This window comes from Gallinula chloropus (assembly GCF_964237585.1).
Source record: "Gallinula chloropus genome assembly, chromosome: 2".
Lineage (NCBI taxonomy): Eukaryota > Metazoa > Chordata > Aves > Gruiformes > Rallidae > Gallinula > Gallinula chloropus.
This window is the reverse complement of record NC_140086.1, coordinates 18,266,993-18,293,187: the sequence shown is the minus strand read 5'-3', so window position 1 is coordinate 18,293,187 and position 26,195 is coordinate 18,266,993. Positions and strand designations below refer to the sequence as shown.

The window sequence follows — 26,195 nt, the reverse complement described above, 5'->3', positions numbered from 1 at the left end:
ATGGAGGCATTATAATCACTTAATCCTATTTTACACTTTGAATACTGTAGATTTTACATCAATAATTCCCAGACATTCATAAAAATTTATGTGTATTTTAGAACATATCTTTATAAAGTATGTCACAGAAAATCTTAATTCAGAAGTCATCGTATTTTACTCTCCAAACTCAGTACTTTATTTGCTACAAAGGTTTTGCCTTTAAAGCTTACATTTGTTTCTAATAAAGATTATAGGTTTAAAACTGGTTTGCAATTTTCTCACCCCATCCTAAAATCTACATGCTGTTTTAATCATATTTAAATCTATCATCCTCACATAAAAAGTTAATTAATCATTAATCTTGTAATAGTGCATTTCACCAAGCTGCTGGTTAATTTGTTATCTACTCAAGTGACATCAATGTTATTTTCTGAATCACAGATTTTCAGCATATGGTTTATACACTCACGTAGAGAGGACATTATATTTGTACAGATTCACATATACAGAATCACAGAATGATACACCCTTGTATACATCCATACACAAATCCGTAGCTATTGTTCCTGGCATGAATGGATGCTTTAAATGGCATGCTGTGAATTCTTTATTTATTTAGAGGTGAAAGTTGTGTATCAGCAGTACACCACACATTTCAGTTGTTTAGATACGTAGGAACACACAGATGCATTTTCACTTTCACTGGACTTGGCCTTATTTTTCTTTTTTTCATAACTTCCTGTAGGTTTATTGCCCTCTGAAGTTGTAAGCAGCTGAGAGAGTATCTGCATTTCAAGGAAATGCAGGATAATTCTATCCTATAATTAATGTGTAGTTATAGACAAGCGATCAGGCAGCAATTTTGCAAAGCCCATGTTCTCCGACTGGGTAATCAGGCAACCAGAGCATGGGATTTGCATACTGTAAAACTGACAAGAAGTAACTGTGACACAATTATGTAGATCAGACACCAGAACCAATATGAGCAGAGGGAACTGCACAGCTGGGAAGGGGGAAAAAACCAAATTCTGCAACAAAATATTAGTGATTGCCACAATTCCTGTCAGTCAACTAAGGCAATCTTATTCAGACAGAAAGTATGTTTATAATTATATCCTTTTCCACTGGTAAGGTACTCAGCAATAATAAACACATTTTAAATAATTCTGCTGTGTCCTCACCAACCTGTGAACATTTCTCAGTTAGTTAAGAAGCACAGCTGCTATTTTCAGTTTATTCATTCATTTTCACCAGGAGCAGCTTATTTTTGTGTCCTACACATATAGTAAAAAAACACACGGAACTATAGTGTACTTACTGTATTGGGCATAATTTGTAGATTTTTGGCAGGGGGTGGTTGGGTGTGGGGCTGAAGGGGTGGTATCTATGGGAAGAGACCATGGTCTGTCTTACCAGTACCATTCAATGTATTCATCAACCCTTCACCCTGGATGAAGGAACAGAGTGCACCACAAGCAAGTTTGCTGGTGACATAAAACTGGGAGGAGTGGCTGACACACCAGAGGGCTGTGCTGCCATCCAGCAAGATCTGCACAGGCTGGAGAGTTGGGCAGGGAGAAATTTGATTAAATATAACAAGGGCAAGTATCTGGGGAAGAACAACCCCAGGTATCAGTAGAGGTCGGGGATGGAACTGTTGGAGAGCATCACAGGGCAAAGGGACCAATGACTATGAGCCAGCAATGTGTCCTTGTGGCCAAGAAGGCCAATGGCATCTTGGGGTGTATTAGAAGGGGTGTGGTTAGTAGGTCAAGAGAGGTTCTCCTCCCCCCCTACTCTGCCCTTGGGAATCCACATATGGAATATTGTGTCCAGTTCTGGGCCCCTCAGTTCAAGAGGGACACAGAACTCCTTGAAAGAGTCCAGTGCAGGGCCACCAGGATGATTAAGGGATCAGAACATCTTCCTTATGAGGAGAGGCTGAGGGAGCTGGGTCTCTAGCCTGGAGAAGAGGAGATTGAGGGATGGCCTCATCAATGTCTATAAATATGTAAAGGGTGAGTGTCAGGAGGATACAGCCAGGCTCTTCTCAGTGATGTCTACTGATAAGACAAAGGACAATAAGTGCAAGCTGAAAGGTTCCATGTAAACACAAGGAAAAGCTTTTTCACTGTGAGGATGACAGAGCACTGGAACACCCTGCCCAGAGAGGTTGTGGAGTCTTCTTCTCTGGAAAAATTGAAAACCTACCTGGACATGTCCTTGTGTGACCTAATCTAGGTGATCCTGCTCTGGTGGGGGCAGGGGAGGCAGTGGTGGGGAGGAAGTTGGACTAGAAGATCTTTCAAGGTCCCTTCCAATCCCTAACATTCTATGATTCTGTGCCAGACACAACTGGTTCTAGCCAGGACCCACCACAGGGGAGCTTGTGATGCCTCTGTACCAACCAGATGTGCCTTTCTGAAAACCTGCTTAAGAAAAGGCAGTAAGCACCACAAAAAGAAACAACAGAGCCAGAGCAAGAAGAGACTTCAGACCTTGCAGAAGAACAGAGAGAAACACAAATTCAAGGTAAAAGCAAGACAAACAAAACTTCCCAGTCCTTACATTATAAATTTCAGGCCCGATCTTGCTCACTTGGAATTAAACAAGGATTTCACCAATGCTATTGCAGTAACAGCATGTAGCTTATTATGTGCAATAGGACTGAATATTTTTCTTTCATATGGGTTAGGTACATCTGATGTCTGGAACTAACAAGCTCTCTTAATTAATTGAACATTGCATTACCTGTATACTCAAGATGAAATCCAGCAGCTGAAACACTGATATCAGATTGAAAATTTAGGTACAGATTATTTGATGTGCTGTTGAGAAGTGGAGGTATGGTTGTTCCTGAAAAGATAAACCAAAATATTATTGAAATGCACAGAAACAGAACAAAATGCATACATAAATGTGTGTGTGTATTAAAGAGAAAAGGGAAAAGAGAAAGGGGAAAAGGAGGGAGAGAGGATTGGAGGGGGAGGGAGAGATCAAGAAAGCGTAACCAATTCCACCATATTTTATCATCATGGCTACTACCAAATTTCTGTCCCTATGAAAGTTTTATTATATTTTCAGTGCACCACCATATCATAGACATGAACTGTAGGCACTCAGGGAAGCAAGGTCTAATATAAATTTATATTACATACTTTTGTCCACAAAAGGAGAAATATTCACTAGTGTTTTCATACAAGGAAGAGCAAATCCTGTAACTGGAATAATTTCATATGTAGCAGTCCAATGTGTCAGGAACTCTGAACATATTTTTCAGGGCTGTTCTTAGAAATGTGATAATTATTTGTTTGTGATTCAGCACAAGACAACAATCTTATTGTTTTGTGATCTCATTTTGTACATATGAGTAAACTATAATAAAGGAAAACATAAAATATAAGAAAAAGTAAGGCAAAGAGAATTGTCTCCCCCAGGACAAGGGGCAATGGATTCTAGTTAAAGCATAGGAAGTTCGCACCAACATGCGGAAGAACTTTTTCCCAGTGAGGGTGACAGAGCCCTGGAATAGGCTGCCCAGGGAGGTGGTGGAGTCTCCTTCACTGGAGATATTCAAGACCTGTCTGGACGCCTATCTGTGCAATATGAGCTAGGGAGCTGCTTTGGCAGAGGGGTTGGACCTGATGATCTCTCGAGGTCCCTTCCAACCCCTATGATTCTATGATCTAAAATAAGAGTACAGAATGCATCCTTTAGTCATGTCTAATTTCCAGAAACCTCGCTTACAGAGGTCTGTATTTCTGGACCTGGTATAAGAGTGGGCAAAATATGAGATTAATAGGTATCTTGTTCTGGAGCCTCTGAATATAATTGTTTTTCTTTTTTTTTTTTTTTTTTTTCAAATATTCAGTTTTATGAAAGCATGTTAAAAGTTGGCTGATTAAAACAGAAAGGATACAAACTGTTGTTAATTACAGGAGAAATACACACACACAAAGGGACATGTGCATTTGTGTGCACACAAGAGAAGTAGAACAAGTTCTGTGTTTACAAAAAAATAAAAGAATCTGTCAAACACTTATTGTAAAATCTTCTCAGTCACCTGAATAACTTCCAAGCCTTGGGGCATTGTTGTCAGCACCATCATAAAAGTCTAAGGAATCCCAGTTGTGTTCTGTGGCAAAACTCACCACTTGTACCTATGAAGAAAAATGTTAGATAAAGAATATAAACTTCTCCTCTGTACTCAGGCACAAAGAACACCCTAAATTATAGCCACTGTTGCTTTCGATCATTAAAAGCTGTATTCTGCTCTTATTGTCAAAGAGAATGGAAAATCATCCTAAAGTGCTGTACAATTCCATTGGAATTTTTTTTTATTTAACTGCCAGTTCAGAGTTCTAAATCCTCTGACCCTTAATGACAACCACATATTATCTCTGATGAGTCACCCAACCATGAAAATTATCTGGCCCTAACTGTTAGCATGTTTTTGATACTTGGAGGAATCACAGCTTGCGAGGAAGGACCTGGGGGTCCTGGTGGACAACAGGTTGGCCATGAGCCAGTAGTGTGCCCTGAAGGTCAATGTGATCCTGACGTGCACTAAAAGAAGCATGGCCAGCAGGTCAAAGGAGGTGATTCTCCCCTCTACTCTGCCCTGGTCAGGCCCCACCTGGAGTATTGTGTCCAGTTCTGAGCTTCCTGGTATTAAAAAGATGGGGATCTCTTGGAAAGAGTTCAGCAGAGGGCTACAAAGATGATTAAGGGCCTGGAGCTTCTCCCCTACCAAGAAAAGCTCAAAGAACTGGGGCTGTTCAGCCTTGAGAAAAGAAGGGGGAAATGGCCAGCCTCTTTTCAATGGTCTGTGAAGACAGAACAAGGGGCAATGGCTTCAAGTTGGAACATAGGAAGGAAGAACTTTTTCACAGTAAGGGTGACAGAGCACTGAAACAGGCTGCCCAGGGAGGGTTGGAGTCTCATTCTCTGGAAATATTCAAAGACCCATCTGGAGACCTATCTGTTTGATATGTCCTAGGGAACCTGCTTTGGCAGGGGGGTTGGACCAGATTATCTCTTGAGGTCCCTTCCAATCCCTACAATTCTGTGAGTCTGTGAATCATTAGGATGGAAAAGACCTTTGAGATCATCGAGTCCAACCGTACCTCTGCTCTACTAAACCATATCCCTAAGAAACTTGTCTACCCGGCTTTTAAATACATCCAGGCACAGTGACTCAACTACCTCTCCAGGCAGGCTGTTCCAATGGCCAATAACCATTTCAGTGAAGGATTTTTTCCTAATGTCTAAATTGAAACTGCCCTGGCACACCTTGAGTCCGTTTCCCCACGTCCTATCACCTGTCACAAGGCTGAAGAGACCAACACCCAACTCTCTACAACCACCTTTTAAGTAATTACAGATGGCGATAAGGTCTCTCCTCAGCCTCCTCTTCTCCAGGCTAAACAACCTCAGTTTCCTCAGCCACTCCTTGTAAGGTTTGATCTCCAGACACTTCACTGGTCTGGTTGCCCTTCTCTGGACACCCTCCAGGACCTCAATGTCTTTATTGTAGTGAGGGGACCAAAATTGAACCACAATATTCAAGGTGCATTCTCACCCATGCCAAGTACAGGGGCACAATCACTTCCCTGGACCTGCTGGCCATGCTATTTCTGATACAAGCCAAGATGCCATTAGCCTTCTTTGCCACCTGAGCACACTGCTGACTCATTTTCAGTCAGAAGTCAACCAACACCCCCAAGTCCTTCTCTGCCAAGCAGCTTCTAGCCACTCTTCCCCAAGCCTGTAGTGCTGCGCAGGGTTGTTATGTCCCAGGTTATGACTCTGCACTTGGCCTTGTTGAACCTCATCCCATCGATCTCAGCCTGTCCAGATCCCTCTGAAGAGCCTCCCTACCTTCAGGCAGATTGACACTTCCTCCCAGCTTAGTGTCATCTGCAAATTTACTGAGGGAACATTCAAACCCTTCATCCAGGTCATTGATAAAGATATTGAACAGGATTGGACCCAGGACTGAGCCCTGAGAAACACCACTTGTGACTGTCCTCCAGTTGGATTTAGCTCCATTTGCCACCAATGTTTGGGCCCCACCATCCAGCCAGTTTTTTTTACCCAACAGACAACTTGTCCAGACCAGTGGTAGCCAGTTTCTCAGGCAGGATGCTGTAAGAAACAGTGTAAAAGGCTTTGCTGAAGTCAAGGTACACTACATCTGCAGCCTTTCCCTCATCCACTAAGCAGGTCACCTTGTCACAGAAAGTGATAAGGTTACTTTGGTAAGATCTGCCTTTCATAAACCCATGTTGACTGGGCCTGATCACTCAGTTTTCATGCCTACTGGATCTGGCCTCTCAGCAAACTATGGCTGTTTATTTTTTGCTTCATAATGGATTTAGATATAACTTATGGTTACTGTGTCTGTCAGGAATATTTCTGAGGACATACAGAATTGGAAGTGCAGGCACCTGGGAAAACCTTGAGAACAAACATCAAGTCATCTCATTGTGGTTTTTCAAGGACAGATTGCTGCTGACTATAGTTTTTCCATTTGTCATAAAACACCTAATTTAAAACATTTATTTTAGTGCAACTGATGCTAGTTGCTCTAACTTCCCATGTAGTCAGTCAGTAAACAGATAGACATACCCTGAGGCAGTGATTTGGAGCAAGTCTATATTAGATGCTTAAAATTATCTACTTGAGGTGACTTTCTGCCTTAACTTTATAAGGTTCCATGGTATATTAACTTCCTGATATAAGGTATTTAAGTTTGGTGCCTGAAGACAGACTTTTGGTGTACACTTCACATTTACCTAAATCTACTTTTAAATGTCTGCTTTTCAATTTGATAATGAAACAGCTCAGCATTTAGATCTGATCACACCATTTCAACAAATTCAACAATGTAATCATACACATCAACAGTTTTTATACCTCGTTTAAATTTCACTCTACACATTTTGTTGAAGAATATGCATTTCATTTCTTCTAAAGCCAAGAAAGTGTCTTTGCTACTTTGAGGGAATAAATATTGGTCAGGAAAAATATCCAGATAGTTTATGAATTAACATAAACACAAAACCAATAGCTATCACAGTATCTTGAATATCCACATCTGCATAAATTCTCAAGTTGGACAAAATCAATTACACCAGTTTTCAAATGCTGCATCAAGTAACTAATTTTCATACTAAAAAATGTATATTCAAGCTTTTTTCTTTCCTATAAAGTGAAAAAACCAAAACCAAAACAATTTTGAAAATGATTTTAATATCATTAGTAAATATAAAACTAAGCTCAATTGCTTAAAAATAACACAATAAAAATGGCATAATAACTTCAGACTTAGGTTATATATGTGGTCATTTCTGTGTTCTTTCATTTTTTTTTTTATATAATTCTTAAATATTTTTAGTTATTTAAATTAAAAATATAGATTTTTCTGAGTGGTCATTAAAGTAGCAAAGTATAAACTCGTTATTTTTTTTAAAATTACTGACAGAGTAAAATACTTTGAAATATCTGTGACCTTATTTATTAAAAGGAAACTTTAATAAACTGTCCATAATGTTTTTCCTGATTTTCATTATTAAATCTTTACCTACAGAAATTTTACCTCATTATTTTCTACAGTATATTATTTTGAACCATGGATATAGAAAACTTGCTACTATTGTTTATGTAGATGTTTTTGCTACAAATTTGATCAGATGGTGCTTAAAAATCCTAATTTATTAAACTCAACTGCCTTTCCAGGAACCAATTTTCTGTCAGCTTCATAAGTGAAGCCTAACGAGTAAGATATACATGACTTAGCTTAAAGGATACTTTTCTGGTATGTGTTCCATGAAGTTCTTAATCTCAAGTTAGTAAATGAGAATTCTGACAGTATTTTAAAGGACCAATATTTATCTCATGTTGAAACATACTGGGGCATCTTTATATCCCAATGAATTTCTCTAAAAAATGGACTTCCTAGGAAAATATATATAACCTGTCATGGAAGCAAACAGCTTAATTTCACTCAGAGGAGATTTACCCATTTTGAAGAGGTAGAAAAAAAATCACAGGAAAACCTCTGTATTTCCTTGGGTTTACAAGGAATCACTGACCTATTTAAATATCATACTTTAAATTCTTGGTGATTTTCTTTGAAGTAAAAAGTTACAAGTGTATTTTTTAAGATTTCTGTAAATTTTATAATTTTAACAATTGTGTGAATAAAAAGGTTGTGCAATAAATTCCACCACTGTTGAAAAAGAAAAATACACACATAAGTGAGATTTTAATGCTCTTGCATCACGAAAAACAATTTTAAACCTGATGATAACAAGCAAATAGCAAGTGTACGTACTTGAATCCCAGCTCCCTCTGGTACTGTGATCTTCCACACACAGTTCAGATTGTTGTCATAAGGCTCAGGGTAACCAGGAGACAAAATGGTCCCTTTGCGCTTTGTTAAAACTCCACCACAGGGCACTGAAAGGAAAAGCACATGGCCAGAAAAGTATGAAGCCTTAGAAGTATGAAAAGTTATTATAAAAACTTACTCAATGATTAGCATAACATGGCTGAAAATTTTACAAGTTTTTGCTGCATTTAAAAATTTATACTCACCTCAGGAAAATAAAATCTTGGATCTCAAAAACCTTCTTTTAAGTGATCAAAAAAGAAGAAATGAAAACTAGAATTGTGTCAGCTTTCTGACAGAGTCATTCCTCTTATTTATTTGACCTTTAACAAAGTGAAATCCATTTCATTGTCTCCTGGTAATCTTACAAAAAATAAAGCATTATATAAGAATGAAGTTTTAAAATTTATGTATTGTATTAGTATTAAAAAGGCTGTGTCATAAAAAAGATATATTCTTTTTTAAATATTACTACTTTGTTGTTGTCCAAAAAATTAATAGCATCAGTCTCAATTCCTTGTCTGTTCTCTTTGCTTGTGTGTGCTATCCCATCACAGACTGTAGATCTACCACATTAGTAAAGAAATTGCTAAATGCTTGCAAGACTGCACTCATCATATCCAAGCCCATGGATTAACAAAGTGTTATGCATGGTATAGGACGACGATATTCAGTACCATGGAGTTTCTCTTCTGAATTTTCAACTTGAATGTATCTTGTCTAGATCATTAGATGTTCTAACAGGGGCAAAGAATATGACAACTTAACCTAGATACAGATATTCTGCTGTTTTTTGAGAAATTGAAGGAAAGATTGATCAGATGTTCTATCAAAATTATTGAAAGCTAATGTCAACATCATGACGTCTATGCAACTCTACAAAGTTTTGAATTGTTTTCATCATATACAACTTTATTAGCACAATTATTTTCACACATAAGGTGGTCTATAGCCCCTTTTCAGTTCATCTTGCCTAGAGACAGATAGCTTTCACTTCCACAGACTAAAATATTAATAATATTTTGTGATCAGTAACCAAAAGAATTATCTCAACAGTCTTTACTGAACTCATCTAAATCTCTGCTTATATTCTTTCTTAATTCTGGAATCAACATCATCGTGTGTTTTTTGCAATGGGTCAGGATCATTAAAAAAAATCAGTGAGAAAAGTAAAGTAACTTTCACTTATACAAATATTTTCTGTTTTGGTTGGGAATGGAATTCTTCAGATGTCTTCATCCCAAAAATTAAGAGTTTTCAATGTATTTAATTTGCACAAAATTAATGTATAATGCAGTCAGCACCGCAACAGATGTTACATATAGAAAAGTTTGGTGGCAATCCAAAAACATCTGTGCAAATGATAACCAATTTTAATTCATTTACAAACAACTGATTTTTTTTTATATATAAAACCCAATCCAAACTGTAATCAAACTTAATATATAAAGGTACCTTATTTGCCCTTGACAAAAACCTGTGGAAATATGTAACGTTTGAATTTTCTTTCTTTACTGTGGGGATATTCTGCACAATCATCAGATTTCCAACTCATGTAAATCAGCTTTATAAATGTCAATGGATGCACATTAAATTAAGAATTTCATTTGGGGAATTTAATCCTGTGTGACTAGAACCAGACAAAAGTTCTGATCTGAAAAATTAGTGGTCTTTTTCAGACAAGCAATGAAATACTAGTTTAACTATTTCTAAATCTTTAATACAGTTGTGCTCTTCCAATATCTTAAAAGAGATCTGCAAGGTGAGAGCACCTTAGACTTGCAAGCAGCAGGGCACAAACTGATATTTCTGAGTCTTGATTAAGGGACAACCAGGGATTGTCACTGATATTAATGTAAAAAAAAGCACACACATAATTTATAGCAGCAGAGTATGTTCATGAAACTGGTGAAATATCACAGTAAGGTTAGAATAGAATAAAATCTTACCCTTGAATGAAGAAGAAAGTGTATAAAAGTAAGCAAGAATAAAACACTGTAGACATAACAAAGAGGGAACACATCCAGATAGAGAGAATGGTCTGTACTTTAGGCTGAAATTAGTTCTATTAAAAAACCTTACAAACTCACCGACACATGCAGGGAGTGAATCATTCCACTGTGCCAATGCATTTGGTACTGTATCACATCTAATTGCTGTTGACCCATGGAGGATATAGCCTGGATTGCATTCAAAAAGAACCAATGACCCAACTGCAAATTCATTTCCAATCCTTTTTCCAAATCTCGGTTCAGGCACAGAGCTACACTGTGTTGCACTTGTTCTTGGAACAGCTGCAAACATACATAATAATTTTAGACTTGGTGGATACAGGTTTTGAACCACAAATATTCAAAATTACTGGAAGTATCATTCAGTTACTTTTCAGTTAAGAACATTTTCATAATCCCAGTACAGATTGAATATTTTTGATGTCTGAGTTCCTATTTAGAAGAGCATAGCTCTGATATCCTTGTCAAGATTAGAAGCCATGTACACAATCCACACTGTTCTAAAGTGGCAAAGAAATACTACTATGAAATGTCCAGCTAATACATGATTTCAAAATAATATTTACATTTATTCTGTTGGATTTCCAAATGTATACTCTGACTGTCAGATCAGGATTTAAATTTAAAGAAAGAATGAACTGCAATGTACAACCATTTCTGCATCTGACCCATACAAAGGCAAATAATGTAAACCAAGAGAAGTATCTCATTAACAGCAAGATCATTGATTTACCCAAAGGTAATAACACAATATTATTAATATTTAAATTGAGAGATAAACCAGTTTGAGCAGCCAGATGGATGTGACAGTCGTCAACCAGAATAGCAAACAGGAACAGCTGCTTTGTATAATAGACTTCTTAAATTTGGAACCTCTCTTATGCTTCTTAAATATTTGAGTTAAACTTTAAAATACAGACAAAAGAATGGTCCTAAACATTTTTCAAAACACGCAGAAATAGTAAAACTTGTTATATTGTTAAAAGCTATTACTTTCCTCTATATTTCCACCTCTTCCTCTCTGATGATTTACAATTTGTGATGAAAAGAATAAATACACACATTTTCCCAGGTTATCTCACCTTGATAAACGAAATGAAATCCTTTAGCAGTTACTGGTCCAACTGAAGTAAATCTAACCGTGATCTGGTTACTTGAGCTCAATGGGAGGGATTCACCTACTCAAACAAAATAAATAAAAAGCTATCATAACCATTCTTTTAACTAAAGAAGCATTCAAAGCACTTGCCAACATCTTTGCAGCTTGAAATAACCCTCCAAAAACCCTGTTGTTCTTCAGTAAACTTAGCAAGATACATGCAATTTCAATATTTTATGTTGGCATTATTACAGTGTTCTAGAAAAGGGGAACTAAAACTTATCTCAGTTATTATGAACATTTTATTTATTTTATTTAATACAAAATAAAAATTTTTAAACCCCATGTAACTCTTTTAATTTAGTCAATGTGCGCCTAATCAATACAATTTTTCTTTGCTACAAATATTCACTGTTTTTCCTTTTAAATATATAGTACTCATTTCAGCACACTCACAAAGTCATAAAGGCAGAGTAGGAATTCCAAAACACTATCATAACTAAATATCAGAAGAAAAAAACAAAACTAAACCAAGTAGATTCAATTTACTTTGTTAATGCAAAGATTTTTGACTGATCAGAATTCTCATTCAAAATCCTGATTTTATATATTTGCCTGAATTGAATCTGAGAAAAATACCTGTTTATTTTTTATTCTGACTACACTGTCTTTCTAGGTTCATAAAAAGTAAGTAACAGTTTAATGACAGTTCTATTAAAGGATACCTGAATGAGATCCTGAGAGAGAGGATAACAAAGATGACTGCAGAGTTGGGCCATCATATACTTCAACTACATCATGGAGTGATGTCTGAAAAAACACAAACTGGCCAAAAACCACTGACCAAATAGGAAGGAGGAAAATCAGGAGGAACCAATGGACAAAAAAATAAATTAAAAAAAAAAAAAAGGGAGCATGAGAAAGGAAAGACAAAATAAAAACCAAAACCAAGCCAAAACAAACAAAAAAAAGAAAATATACATTAATACATTGTTTTAATTTTTTAAATAAAAATGTGTTTATTGATCAACTTCTCTGATCACTTCATTAGCTGTCCTTGCATTTAAAGATAGTTATTTTTCTTATTACAGCAGTAAATGGATATAAATATAATTCTATATATGTAAAAGAGACTATGAACGTACACCAACCATACACATACTCTTTAAAAGATTCACCCAGTTTCTATTTTCGAATGTATTTTCAAAATCTTTACTCTCCCCAACTCAATGTACATCTACATTCACAGTGGAATGTCCTCCTTTATAATTCTAGGCATATTAGTATATATTGTTGTGTGGGGTGGGTTTTTTTTTGTTTTGGTTTGGGTTTTTATAGTAAGCAAGCTTCTGTAAATTTTACTTACCTTGGAATGTCTCATTTTTCTTAAAAACATTAACATGCAGTGCCTCTTTACCTTTGTGAAATAAATGAGCAACTGATTCAAAGCAACAAAAACTTTTCAGAATGCATACACGGAATCACAAAAATTACTATTTTTTAAAGTCATGCCAGTAGAAAAACTCAATTCAATAACATTATTTTTGAACTTAAGTTCAAAGGTCTGAGTAGCACATTCACAACACCCTTTCAACATAAGTAAACAGTGAAAAGAAAAAGGAATATTTTTGATTAATTCTGGATTTAGTGCTTACAAAAGATTTAAATCTTAAATTTTTTATCACTGTTACTAGCAGTGGAGGGGAAAATGGTTCAAGGACTATAAAGGTGAAAAGAACTAGTTCTGGTTCATTATCTAGGTTAGACATTTTGGGATAAATATTCCAATGTGTTGCTACTAGATTATCTTTGTTTTTCATATGTTCTATAATATCTTTATCTGGTATATACGTCACTTATATGTCAGTGACGTGAGAGCTTGTCAATAACATCAAATTTGGAGGCAGCTTGGGATGCAGTGATCACACATTGGTAGGAGTTCAAGGTCCAGAGGGATATAGGACAGCCATTGAGTGTAGTTAGAATACTCAATTTATTACTCAATACGCAAACTTTCAGCTCTTCACGGAGTTAATCAGTAGAACCCCTTGGGAAATGGTCCTCAGGGATGAGGGAGCAGAATAGAGCTGGCAGATCTTTAAGGATGTTTTCCCATAGAGCCCAAGAGCTCTCAACTCCCAGATGTAGAAAATCGGGCAGGGAAGGGAAGAGACCAGCATGGTTGAGTTGAGACATGCTGGTAAAACTAAAGAGCAAGAGGCTACTGGACAAGCAGTGCAAAGAGGGATGGGTGCTACCTGGTTGTGTAGGTATGGGGTCAGGAAGGCCAAGTCGCAGCTGGAGCTGAACTTGGCAAGGGATGCAAAGAATAACAGATATGTCAACCAGAAGAGGAAGGTGAAAGAAAGCGTACCCACCCTGATGAACAAAAAAGGGCCACCTTGTATCAACAGGCAAGGAGAAGGCTGAGGTGCTCAACAACTTCTTTGCCCTAATATTCACTAGAAACAGCTCTCCTCACCCCTCCTGGATCAGTGGGCAGCAAGATGGGGCACAAGATGGTAAATCCCCTCCCACTGTAGGGGAAGATCAGGTTTGTGACCACCTGAGGAACTTGAACATACATAAATAAGTCTATGGGACCTGATAAGATGCATCCCAGAGTCCTGAGGGAATGGGCTGATGTGGTTGCCAAGCCAGTCTCCATCATATATGAAAAGTCATGGCAGCCAGAGGAGGTCCCTGGAGACTGGAAGAAGGGTAAAAAGGGTGACCTGAGGAACTACTGACCTGTCAGCCTCACCTCTGTGCCTGAGAAGATCATGGAACAGATCATCCTAGAAGCTACGCTAAGTCATGTGGAAGATCAGGAGGTGATTCAAGACAGGGTAATTTCTGCCTTGACCAAACTGGTGGCTTTCTATGATGGGGTGACCACATATAGGAAAAGCGGTGGATGAAATCTATCTGGACTTTTGTCACAGTCCCCCACAACATCCTTCTCTCTAAACTGGAGAGATACGGATTTGATGAGTGGACTGTTTGTCGGCTAAGGAATTAGTTGGATGTCTCATTCAGACAGTAGATGTCAATGGCTCGATGTCCCAATGGAGATCTGTGACAAGTGTTGTCCCTCAGGGGTCTGTACTGGGACCAGTATTATTTAGTATCTTCGTCATGAGATTGACAATGAGGTTGAGTGCACCCCCAGCAAGTTTTCAGATGACACCAAACTGAGTGGCGCAGTGGACATGCCAAAAGGATGGGATGTCATCCAGAGGGACCTGGAGAAGCAGGCCCATGTGAACCTCACGAAGGTCAACAAGAACAAGCGCAAGGTCCTGCATATGGGTAGAGGCAATCCTTCTCATCAATACAGGCTGGGATGTGTGCTAGAGAGCAGCTCTGCAGAGAAGGACTTGCAGGTGCTGGTAGACAAGAAGCTCGACATGAGCCAACAATGCACACTCACAACCCAGAAGGCCAACCATATCCTGGGGCTGCATTAAAAGCAGCATGGCTAGCAGGTCAAGGGACATGATTCTGCCCATCTGCACTGATCTGGTGAGACCCCATCTGGTTTTAAATCAAAAGGGGGTAGATTTAGATTGAATATTATGAAGACATTCTTTACTATAATGGTGGTGAGGCACTGGAACAGGTTGCCCAGGGAGGTGGTGGATGCCCTCTCCCTGGTACAATGCCAGGTTGAATGGGTCCTTGAGCAGCCTGGTCTAGGAAGAGGTACCACTGATCCTGGCAGGTGGGTTGGAACTTGATGATCTTTAAGTTCCCTTTCAGCCCAAATAATTCTATGATTCTATATTTTTTATAAAGGATGAAGCTAGGCACATACAATTCTTCCAATTTGCACACCCATAAAGCTTTAAAATCAGTATATTTAAAATGTGAGTTTTCCAATTTGTTCACTTTTTTATTTTTTGTTTGGTTTTTGAAAAGGCAGTTCTAGCTTCCAAAGTTAGGGTCTTATCATTCCTCTTTCCAAGAAGAAAATAAGCTAATTTTTTAAAAACAAAACCTTTTTTTGAAGGGAAAGACAGAATTTTGTTGTCAAATTATCTCCATTATTTTTCTCTAATAGAATGTGAGTATCTCATACAAACTGCCAGTGGGAAAGTAAGTAATAATAACTATCTCGTACAAATAAAGTTCAAATAACTTTAACTGAGGAATGTGGGGGTGATATATTAAAAATAAAATTAAAGAAAATTAATAAGTGTTGTCTAAAGAATGAGTAATTTTTTTTTTTTTGCAATCTCCTGCCAACTATCATGAAAGACTGAAAGACACCTATACAAACATGATGTCTGAAGTTAGGCTGCAAACTATCCTGAATTTACGTTCATCTTGGCATTCACTGTTTTGTAACAGTGCTATTTAAATTTAAAATATCTTCTACTTTATATTTGGTGGTTTAATATTTTGCTCAGATATTTAGATGTCATTTATTTTACAAGTTCAACAACTCTAAATTATCCAAAGAAGGCTTTATCTTGGAATTTTCATAGTTACAACGCTGATTTCTGTATTACCTCAAAAATAAATACATTTCTATGATTTCATACTTTTCCATTTCTATGATTAATTTTCCCTGTAAAAATTCCAGGAAATTCTATTAATTCAAGATGGATAAGCACAAGCAAGCTCCCTCTTAACCAGGCAAGCTCTAAAGAGAACAATCCATGCCTCTAAATATCAAAATATTTTTATGGTCTTTAACACTGTAACATTGGGATGTTTCTATGAGGTTGAAAAGAATCTAAGAACAGATGAAACTGGTCCAGAGAATTTGACTGGTTAAAAATTTCATCAGAACACTGTTGGTTTCAATTTTAAAGACAGAAATAAACATGTATGGAATTTACTTCTGTCTTTCAATTATCCTACTTTAAAAAAAAATATGAAAAGTACTGGAATAATTTAAATACTATTAGATTAATGAACAATATTTTCAGTATAATTCCTCTCAGAAAAACAGATATTAACTGAGACTATAAGACTCAGTGACTCTTGTTCCGTCACTGGGCACCACCAAGAAGTCTGGCTTTCCTACCTTTACTTCCTAAGTACGTATTTATGTATGTTGCTGGAGACAAACACTGGGTACATCACCCTACATGCATTTCACCGACAGACGAAAAGGATCACATCCAGTATCCCCTTATGTGATACTCATACAGTTTTGTATCATCTACAGACCTGCTCAGAGTGTGCTCTGTCCCACCATGCAGGTAATTTATGAAGATATTAAACAGTACTGGCTGCAGTATCAATCCCTGGGGTACCCCATTGCAGACAGACTGCCAGCTATCCTTTTTGCTGCTGACCACAACCTTTTGAGCTTGGCAGCTCATCCAGTTTTCAATTTACCTCACCGTCTGCTTATCTGGTTGGTACTTCATCAATTTGTCAATGAGGATTTTATGGGATGCTGTGTTGAAATGCTTGCTAAAGTAAAGATAAATAATATCCAGTGCTCTTCACTCAACCACCAAGTCAGCCATTCTACTGTAGAAGGTTGTAAGTTCTCAGGACCAATTTACATTTTGTAAATCCATACTGACTACTTTCAATCATCTTCCTGTCCTTTGTAGAATTGGAGAAGGTGACCAGGACAATTTCCTTTATCACCTGCTCAGGTACAGAAGTGATGCAAACTAGCCTATAGTTCCCTTGATCCTTCTCCTTGCCCTTCTTGAAGGTAGGAGTGGCATTTGTCTCCTTCCAGCCCTCAGGAACTTTCCTCAACTGTCATGACCTTTCAAAGGCAACTGACCTCCCTCAGCATGCATGGATGCACCCCATCAGGTTCCATGTGTTGCTGTATGTCCATTGTGTTTAAGTGCTCCTTCACTTGGTCCTTCTCTAAGTCATCCTTGCTTTTCTCAGGTATCTAGGATTGCTCAAGGCTCATTTTCTGGTAAAGACTAAAGGAAATAGTAACTTACTAATTCAGTCTTCTCTGCAACCTTTTTCACCAGCAACCCCACTCCATTTTTCCTACTCTACCTTTTGTTACTGATATATCTGCAGAAGCTTTTCATGTCCCTTTTCAGATTCAAGTCTAGATGGTCTTTGGCTTTCTTAACTCTGTGTTTGTAGTGTGTTTCAAGTGTGTGTATTCCTCCCAGGACATTGGACCCTACTTCAACCCTTGTACACTTTTTTACCACTCTTGTGCTTGAAGGATGTGATCCCTGAAAACCAACTGAATGTCCTGGAGTTCCCATCTCTCCAGGACCATTTACCACTAGATTCTTCCAAACAGATACCTGAATTGCTATCATTTCTGTCTCAGTAAAAAATTAAATCCAACTCAAAAGTCAAAACTACTTTTAAAGTAGTTTGGACCCCTCCACTCCCTTTTGCCGTTTTCACCTCCCTCACAAGAAATGCTTGACTAGGTATAGACTAGGTGATGTCTAAATATGTAGAAGCTAAAGAAAGAACTTCATCGTGCTTTGGAGACAAAGGTCCCCAAAGTGAACTAAAGATGTCTTTAAAATTCTCAATCTGGAAGGTAAAGGATTGCTAAAACATTAATTCAGCAAAACCTGTGATGACTGGGTGAAAGGTAAAGGTGGCAGGTGATCAAGACCACGAATCCATGGGCCACTAACTCAAGAAACCTAGCAACACAAAACATCTCTTTCATGAGCATGCAGGCTAATTTACGTAAGAACAAGAACTAATGTAAATGAAGAAAGGAATGACAAACATAAAAGGGGAAGGAAAGGACTTGTAGATGGGCACTTCACATAGAGCAACACTCCTAGTCAGCAAGTCTGAGACCAATGGATCCAGGACTAATGACTCTGTCTCGGCCTCTCTCTCTCTCCCCACCCCTTTCTTTCAAAGCTGCTAAGTAACACAAGGTTGATCTTAGTTCCTACCAAAGAAAGTATTGGTTGGCTAAATATAATTATCAAGGGGCTGGCATTCTTAGGATATTCCTTCTTTGGGAGATTTCTCATTAATGTTTGTGTGTGGACCTTAAGCAGTGTTTTTGCTTAAATTTTAGCAAAGGGGACTGGCAAATCTGAGTCACCTGTCCCTCCAGGACATGATACTTGCCTTTAAGATATTACCAAAGGGACTAACAAGGTTTAAGCATTGTTATTACATAAACCAGAATGTGCATTTCATAGAAACACTAACAAAGCAACACTGTGGAGAAAGACCTGGTAGTCCTGCTGGACAAATTAAGTGTGAGCCAGCAATGTACCCTCATGGTCAAGGTGGTCAATGGTATCCTGGGGTGTGTTTGGAAAAGTGTGGTCAGCAGGTCTAGGGTGGGCATATCTGGAGTACACTGTCCAGTTCTGGGATCCCCAGGTCAAGACAGGGAACTACTGAACAGAGTCCAGCAGAGTGCTACAAAGATGATGAGGGGACTGGAGCACCTCTCATACGAGGGAAGGCTGAGAGAGGGGTCTGTTTGGCCTGGAGAAGACTGAGAGGGGATCAAAGTAACAACAATCAATAATTATAAATATCTAAAGGGCGCATGACGAGGATGGAACCAGACTCCTTTCAGTAGCATTCAGTGAGAGAACAAGGGGCAGCAGACACAAAATGGAACACAGGAAGCTCCATGTCAATATGAGAAAACAATTTTTAACTTTAAGAGACACAGAATATTATAACAGGCCACTCAGAGAGGTTGTGGAATTTCTATATCTAGAGATATTCAAAACCCATCTGGGTGGAATCCTAAGAAAACTGCTTTAGGTGATCTTGCTCTATCAGGGGAGTTTGACTCAATGATCTCCAGAGGTCACTTCCAAATCATATTGTTCTGTGATTCTGTGATCAGGCTGTTCAATGTCAACATGTGTATTCTTTCATTTAGTTTCTACAAAATGAGGGTACAAGAAGATAGGGGAAAAAAGACAGAATAATAATAATAATAATAATATGGCCAAATGCAGGATTAAGGAAAAAAAGTGAAATTAGCAAAATGCATAGAATAAAAATTGATATAGAGAAGTAAAATAAATGAAAATCCAAGATATAAGCATATGCACTAAACACAAAAAAAAAGCAACATTACTTCATATATGACAAAGATGACATTTTTACTAACAACTGTGGCATACTGGCAATCTTTTGAATTCTTTCTGGCTTATTTTTTTTTCCACTTAGATCATAACACTATGTTTAAAAAGAAAAAGGTCTCTATTCCTATGACATTTGCTTAAGACTTGCTATTTTTCCTTATTTTATTTTTTGGAAGAATGTCAGTCTAAAAGCTTTGAGTGAAAAATATATCTTTCCCTCTCAGATATTGCCAACAGTATTTCTGAACTAGACAAGGGAGGTTGAAGTGATACTACAGACCAAGTAGAACAATTTATCAAAAAAAAAAAGATAATATAGCAATAACCATATTTTGTTTAATACACTGAGAGTGAACAGATTCAGAGAGCTGACTAAAGTGAGGAAAAGAAATTAGTAATTGCTTTAATCTAAACAATTTAATCTGGAGACCTTATCACCACCTACAACTACCTGAAGCGAGGTTGTAGAGAGGTGGGCAATGGTCTGTTCAGCCAGGTGACACCTTCCCTGGATGTGTTCAAAAAAAGGCTAGATGAGGTACTTAGGGATATGGTTTAGCTTAGGATGGGAATGGTTGGACTCGATAATCTTCAAAGGTCTTCTCCAACCTTGTTATTCTGTGACTCTGTAAAAAGCTGCACAGAAAAGCCTACTGATGAGTTAGGTACTATAGCGTATGATGTAAAAATACACCATAGTTTCAAAATACTGTATAGAAACAGTTTTATCATTTGATGTGCAGGCATTTTCCTATATTATTTCATTCCCGTGTGTAGACTTACTAACAACTAAGGTAGGTCTTTTGTCCCCAGTAATGTGCTTTTAATTAGGTATTTTTGTGGTATCTAACACAATACATCTTAAGTCTGTGCTAATTCCTCCCAGATCCATTACTGATCCATGTTATAATCCTGACTAAAAGCAGACTAATGAAAGAATTATCTTTCATATCTATTTTACAAATGCTGTTTTCCAAGGTTGTTTTACCAAACCAATAGGCAAGGGCTTGAAGGCTTAAATGTCTATGACAATGGATATTGCTACTCATACTAAGTGATTCAGCAAGATGACTAAACAGGTCCTTACCTAGCATGGGTTTAAATTTATAACTAGATTGAACAAAATCACTGTATGCTATCAATTAGAAAGATTTTTTTATCCCCTGCTTTCATGGATTTACACAACATTTCCACGTAATCATTTAGGACACGTTAGATTTTCTGTCTTAAGGAAATGATGCATATGTCAACTATAAAAAGAATCTAATTTGACAATTTCCAAAATGCAGTCAATTAGGAAAACCTGTTTAACAGGAATAAAATTACATAGTTTAGGAAATTTAGGAAAACAATTGTAGGCATGAATTATTTTGTCATACACAGAGCTGTGGATTTGCATCAGGAATCGTGATTTTCTATAAATTCCTAAATTATTGTTAAAAGGTGAAAGCAACAGTTATAAATTATCTTGATGTTATTAAGTTATTGAAGAGGTAAAAGCAGGAACTAACTGAAAAGTTACAGAGAGGCATTATGGATATAAACAACTAACAATAAAAATTTTAGATTAAATTTATGATGAAGTCCTGCACATAAGCAAAAAAATAAACCCACAGGACAGGTTGGAGACCTGGGCAGTAAGAAACCAGATGAAGTTCAACAAAAGCAAGTGTAAAGTCTTGCACTTGTGAAGGAACAACTGTTTGTATAAGTACAGGCAGGGGGATGACCTGCTGGAGAAGAGCTCTGTGGAGAAGGACCTGGGGGTCCTGGCTGATGACAGGTTGGCCATGAGCCAGCAGTGTGACTAGGTGGCTAAGAGAGCCAATGGGATCCTGGGGTGCATCAGGAGGAGTGTAACCAGCAGGTCAAAGGAGGTGATCCTCCCCCTCTACCCTGCCCTGGTCAGGCCCCACCTTGAGTATTGTGTCCAGTTCTGGGCTCCTTGGTATAAAAAGGACAGGGATCTCCTGGAGAGAGTCCAGAGAAGGGCTACAAAGATGATTAAGGGCCTGGAGCATCTCCCCTATGAGGAAAGGCTGAGTAAGTTGGGACTGTTCAGCCTTGAGAAGAGAAGACTAAGGGGGGGACCTAATTAAAGTTTATAATTATCTGAAGCAGGTAATGCAGGGAGAATCAGCCAGCCCCTTTTCAATGGTCTGTGGAGACAGGACAAGGGGCAATGGCTGCAAGTTGGAGCACAGGAAGTTCCACACCAACATGTGGAAGAACTTTTTCACTCTGAGGGTGACAGAGCCCTGGGACAGGCTGCCCAGGGAGGTGGTGGAGTCTTCTTCACTGGAGATATTCAAGACCCGCCTGGACGCCTATCTGAGTGATATGTCCTAGGGAGCTGCTTTGGCAGGGGGGGTTGGACCCGATGATCTCTCGAGGATCCTTCCAACCCCTACAATTCTATGATTCTATGATTCTATGATTTATCTTCACAAAGATGGACTTTGAATCAGCTATTGACCACCCTGGACTGAGATCTTGAGGTTGTAACAAACTCCAGTGAAACATCAGTTCAGTGCTCAGTTATGACCAAAAGGGAATAAAGTATTAGCAGTTATTAATGAAAGAGCAGTAAAAACCCAAGCAATTGTAAAACAAATATGAAAATTGAGGGTGCAAGGGATAGAAATCTTGATTTTCCCTCTGTAAAAAATATGAGTGAAATTAAAAAATATACAAAGAGCAGGATAATAGTAGTTATGTGATGGTCTCTTGTGTCATGAATAGATCTGACTTCTTCATTCTGAAAAGGAGATTATTAAGTGGCAAATATGACAGAAACCTATAAATAATAGATGTATCAAGTTGAACAGTGAATGATTTTTACAATTAAATGTGAGAATTGGAAAGCATCTAATGAAAAAAAGACAGTAGTACCTTCAAAACCAAGAACATATTTCTTTACGTCATGTATGCTTAAGTAAAGTGGAAGTGGTTGTTACAGAATGTCATAAATGTTAAACCTAAATGTGCTAGAACGAAAACTCATGAGGAGCTACCAAAGATGAAAAGTACTACACGTAGTTCAACAGCTTCTTGAGTCTGAAGAACTACTTCTGTGAACTATCCATAAGCACTGTCCTAAGATTATATTTTTTCCTGGATTTCCACATTTATTGCTGCTAAAAGGACACTGGTTTGCGCAGACACTTGTTATCTAAACCAGTATTGTGATGATAGCTATGTTTCAGTTCTATGGCCTCAGAATTAATAGATATCTAAAACTGGAAAGTCTTGTTTTAGACACTTTAAGTGATGGAACTGTAGCATGTATTTCAGCAAATTATTCCATTGTCCAGTATTTTTGTTGTGTTAAATTTTTACCCTCTGTGTATTCCTAATTTATGTAATTTTACTCAGTGTGACCCTGTCTAAATCTGCAGTCTTCATGATTGTAATGTGCATACTGATAGACGTCATCTGTGACAAAATGAATAGCGAGTTTTAATGTAGAGAAGTGCATTTTTTAAGGAAATTCTATTTTATGGAGGTACCAAGTTTCAAAATCTAAAATTATATAAGTTTTAATATATATGGCATAGGATATTATCTTCTTGAAACTGAAAGGAGTACTCACTCAGCCAAAAGGATAACAAGAAATATGTTTACTCCATTATATATTAACTAGTTATATATGCACATTGCAGTCAATGTATGATGCAGGTAGTGTGACTTCATTCCATATTTGACTATACTATTGACTGTCTAAATTTTCTCAAATGGTATTTAAAAAAACCCCCAGAAAGTGTTGATCTCAGTAACTAGCAATTTACAAACATTAAAAATGGAAACCTGATCAAATACATTAAAATATATTACACAGAATACGTATAATTACTCTTTGAACTGTTTTCTCAACCGGAAGGTTGAATATCCTTCAACTGTTTTTCTCTCAGCAAGAAATTAACATTCACTGCTGGAAGATCAGATGATTATATACCTTTCAGAACTATTAGTTGACAGCTTATTTGAACTGTGAAACTTTATAAAGAAATAAAATGTTCTGAGCTGTTCATTTTAAATAAATTCTTTTATTTCTGTGTCCCAAAGAAAATAGAAGCATTTCTAGAAGTTAGTTTTTGGGTGTTCTGTTGTGTTTTTTGGTTGTGTTTTTGTTGTTTTGGGTTCTTTTAATTTATTCCCTCAATTCCTATATCTTTCTATATAATCTTCTGGTTTCAAATCTACATTGAAAGGAACAACAGGGGAGAAAAACGTGTGTGTTCATTTCTCTGGAAGTCCGTCAGTGAGAAACTAAGTATTATAGGTGAGAAAAAAGATTTTGAAATGCCACTTTTTGTTACTAAACTATAAGATTCTAAAGGGCAAAACCATTTTTATATCTTAGTAAATTGCAATAAATTTTACCAAATAATAGAGAAGTGTATCTACTGTTCATCTCCATACACTTCTTGTTATTGAAATATTTGGGGGTTTTAGTCTGTAAACGCTGTATCACATCGTGACAGATTAAGGGTAACAAGGGTACATTATTTGCCAGTAAATGGTATGATTTCAAAATGAAAGTGTGAGACTGTAAAAAAGTTTATTACTTAATGCTGGGTTTCATGTGTTTTATTGGTATAGCATAAAACATCTGACTGGTATTTCACTTGAGGTTTACACAGTACCTCTTCGTCCTTAACTGTGTGTTACTCCAATTATTTTTCACAGTGTCTCTCTGAGGTTAATTTTATTATTCTGTTTTATGGATGGATAAACACAGATACAGAGAGGTTAAGTGCTTTGCCCAATTAATACAATTAATATTTATTCTCCCTTGCTGTTTTTTAAACATTATCCTAACAGAATGGTTTCCAGTTCATTCTGTCTATTGTTCCTTTCATGTGAAAAGAAAGATACATTTTTTAAAACGTAAAACAAGTGAAAAGAAGTGATTAAATTCTCATGTCCTCTGATTAGTTATAATGGACACAATCCCACTAACAAGAGACACACAGTCCCTTTCAAACAACAGTTTTCGCATGAGTAGCCTGGGGGGTTGGAACTAGATTATCTTAAAGGTCCCTTCCAACCCAAACCATTCCATGATTCTATGATAAATAAGAGACCACATGATTATTTACAAATACAAATGCATTCACAGACTGAATACTGATGAAGATGGGCCAAACGCATACACAGGAATACTAGTATGGTTTTGCCAACACTGTAAGAGTCTTCAACCACTTCCATAAACAGTAAGTAATTTGATGCACTGGTTAAATTATTTCATAATGACTATCCTTGGTAACATTCATGCTGTAATTCTTTTGTTAATATTGTTGCATTTGCTTCTGATATTTATTTTTAAAGAGCTATGAGTATAATCACATTGTTGAGGAAGTGTGGTAGATTCGATATGTCTGATACCAAGATTTCTTACTTTTTTCTGGCATGTTACATTTGGGAGGAACAAAGTAGACTTGGATTATAGTTGCATTGAGAGTAAAATTTACCACTTTGAATAGGGTCCAAGAAAACCTAACGTGTAGGTGGCTTTATTTTGAAAAGTAAACAGAGATTTTGACTAGATTTAATTAGACATCTTTTTTATTAATTTATTTTCTCAGATGACCTTAAGGATCCTGGGATTTGAGGCAAAACATGCATACTCCAACACTCCAGTTTATTTAAAATAGTCTCCTCTCTCCTTCTGTGTAGAAGCTTTTCTTCACATCCTAAATGTACTTATTTAAAGTTTACTTATTTCCTTGTCTCCAGGCTCTTATCTAAATGAAAAGCAATTCTTAGCTATTATGCTGTGAAAGCAGGCAGGATGCCCTGAAAGGAAAAAGACAATTAGGTGGCACACTTCTCTCTCAGGCCCACTAATTGTTGCCTACAGCTGATATATGTTTTTATAGTCTCCTGCAGCAGGTGTGTGAACAAGACAGAAGAAAAAAAATATCTAGGACTGTACAGCTGACAGATACTGACAGTTATTTTATGCTGAAAAAGCTTCTGTTCAGGATAATTGTATTCTGAGGCTAGTTATGTACATTGCATGCTCTGTGGTCACTTCTTTTGTTTATTTTATGAACAAATTAAGTGGAAGAAGTTAGAGACATAGCATAGGAGGCAATTGCCCCACTACTACAAAAATGTTTCAAACTGTGTCTGCATCTTGGAAATGTGAAGATCTTGCTAATCTTGAATCTGGGCAGAATTTGCTATTCTTGCTTCGTTGCTTTCCTACATAATTTCTTATTTGCTTCTAGAAAACAAATCTGAATTGCACTTTTATAGGATCTGACTGTCTAAGCAAGTTTTATTTTATTGAAAGAAAAAGGAGTACGCTGGTAAAAGTAAAACATCTGAGTTTTGTTTTTTGCTTGTTTTTATACTGCTGTATCCGGTCTGAAGAAATTTTAAAAAAAGGCCTGTAACTTTTTGTTGGTTTCCTGTAGATCTTAGCTGTAGCCTACATACATCAGAAGGAATATCCCTAGAGGTAACAAGGATTTTTTTATTTTATTTTATTTTTAATTGATGGTTCTTGGGACCCTAATCACAAAACCAGTCATAAAACTGTTATCTAAACGTACAAGCAACATGCAGTTAAAATTAGTCGTACTCTACAAACATTTTCAGTATAGTTCTGGCAAGAAATGATTTTTCAATGTTAAGAAACTTATGACCAAAAAATA

General features: G+C 37.1%; 1 protein-coding gene across 3 annotated transcripts in view; it reads right to left on the bottom strand.

Annotated features, from left to right (window-relative positions):
• Positions 1 to 26,195, bottom strand: part of CSMD3 (CUB and Sushi multiple domains 3) — a gene marked incomplete at its 5' end in the record, with an annotated part of 624,550 nt that overhangs the window by 117,522 nt on the left and 480,833 nt on the right. For 2 of the 3 annotated variants that reach the window (XM_084280272.1, XM_084280273.1), the window contains 6 exons: positions 2,734 to 2,838; positions 4,046 to 4,142; positions 8,321 to 8,445; positions 10,468 to 10,671; positions 11,472 to 11,567; positions 12,214 to 12,327. In XM_084280272.1, coding sequence (XP_084136398.1) covers positions 2,734 to 2,838; positions 4,046 to 4,142; positions 8,321 to 8,445; positions 10,468 to 10,671; positions 11,472 to 11,567; positions 12,214 to 12,327 — 741 coding nt within the window. The remainder of the gene's footprint in view (positions 1 to 2,733; positions 2,839 to 4,045; positions 4,143 to 8,320; positions 8,446 to 10,467; positions 10,672 to 11,471; positions 11,568 to 12,213; positions 12,328 to 26,195) is intronic. The other variant, XM_084280274.1, reaches the window with a different exon arrangement.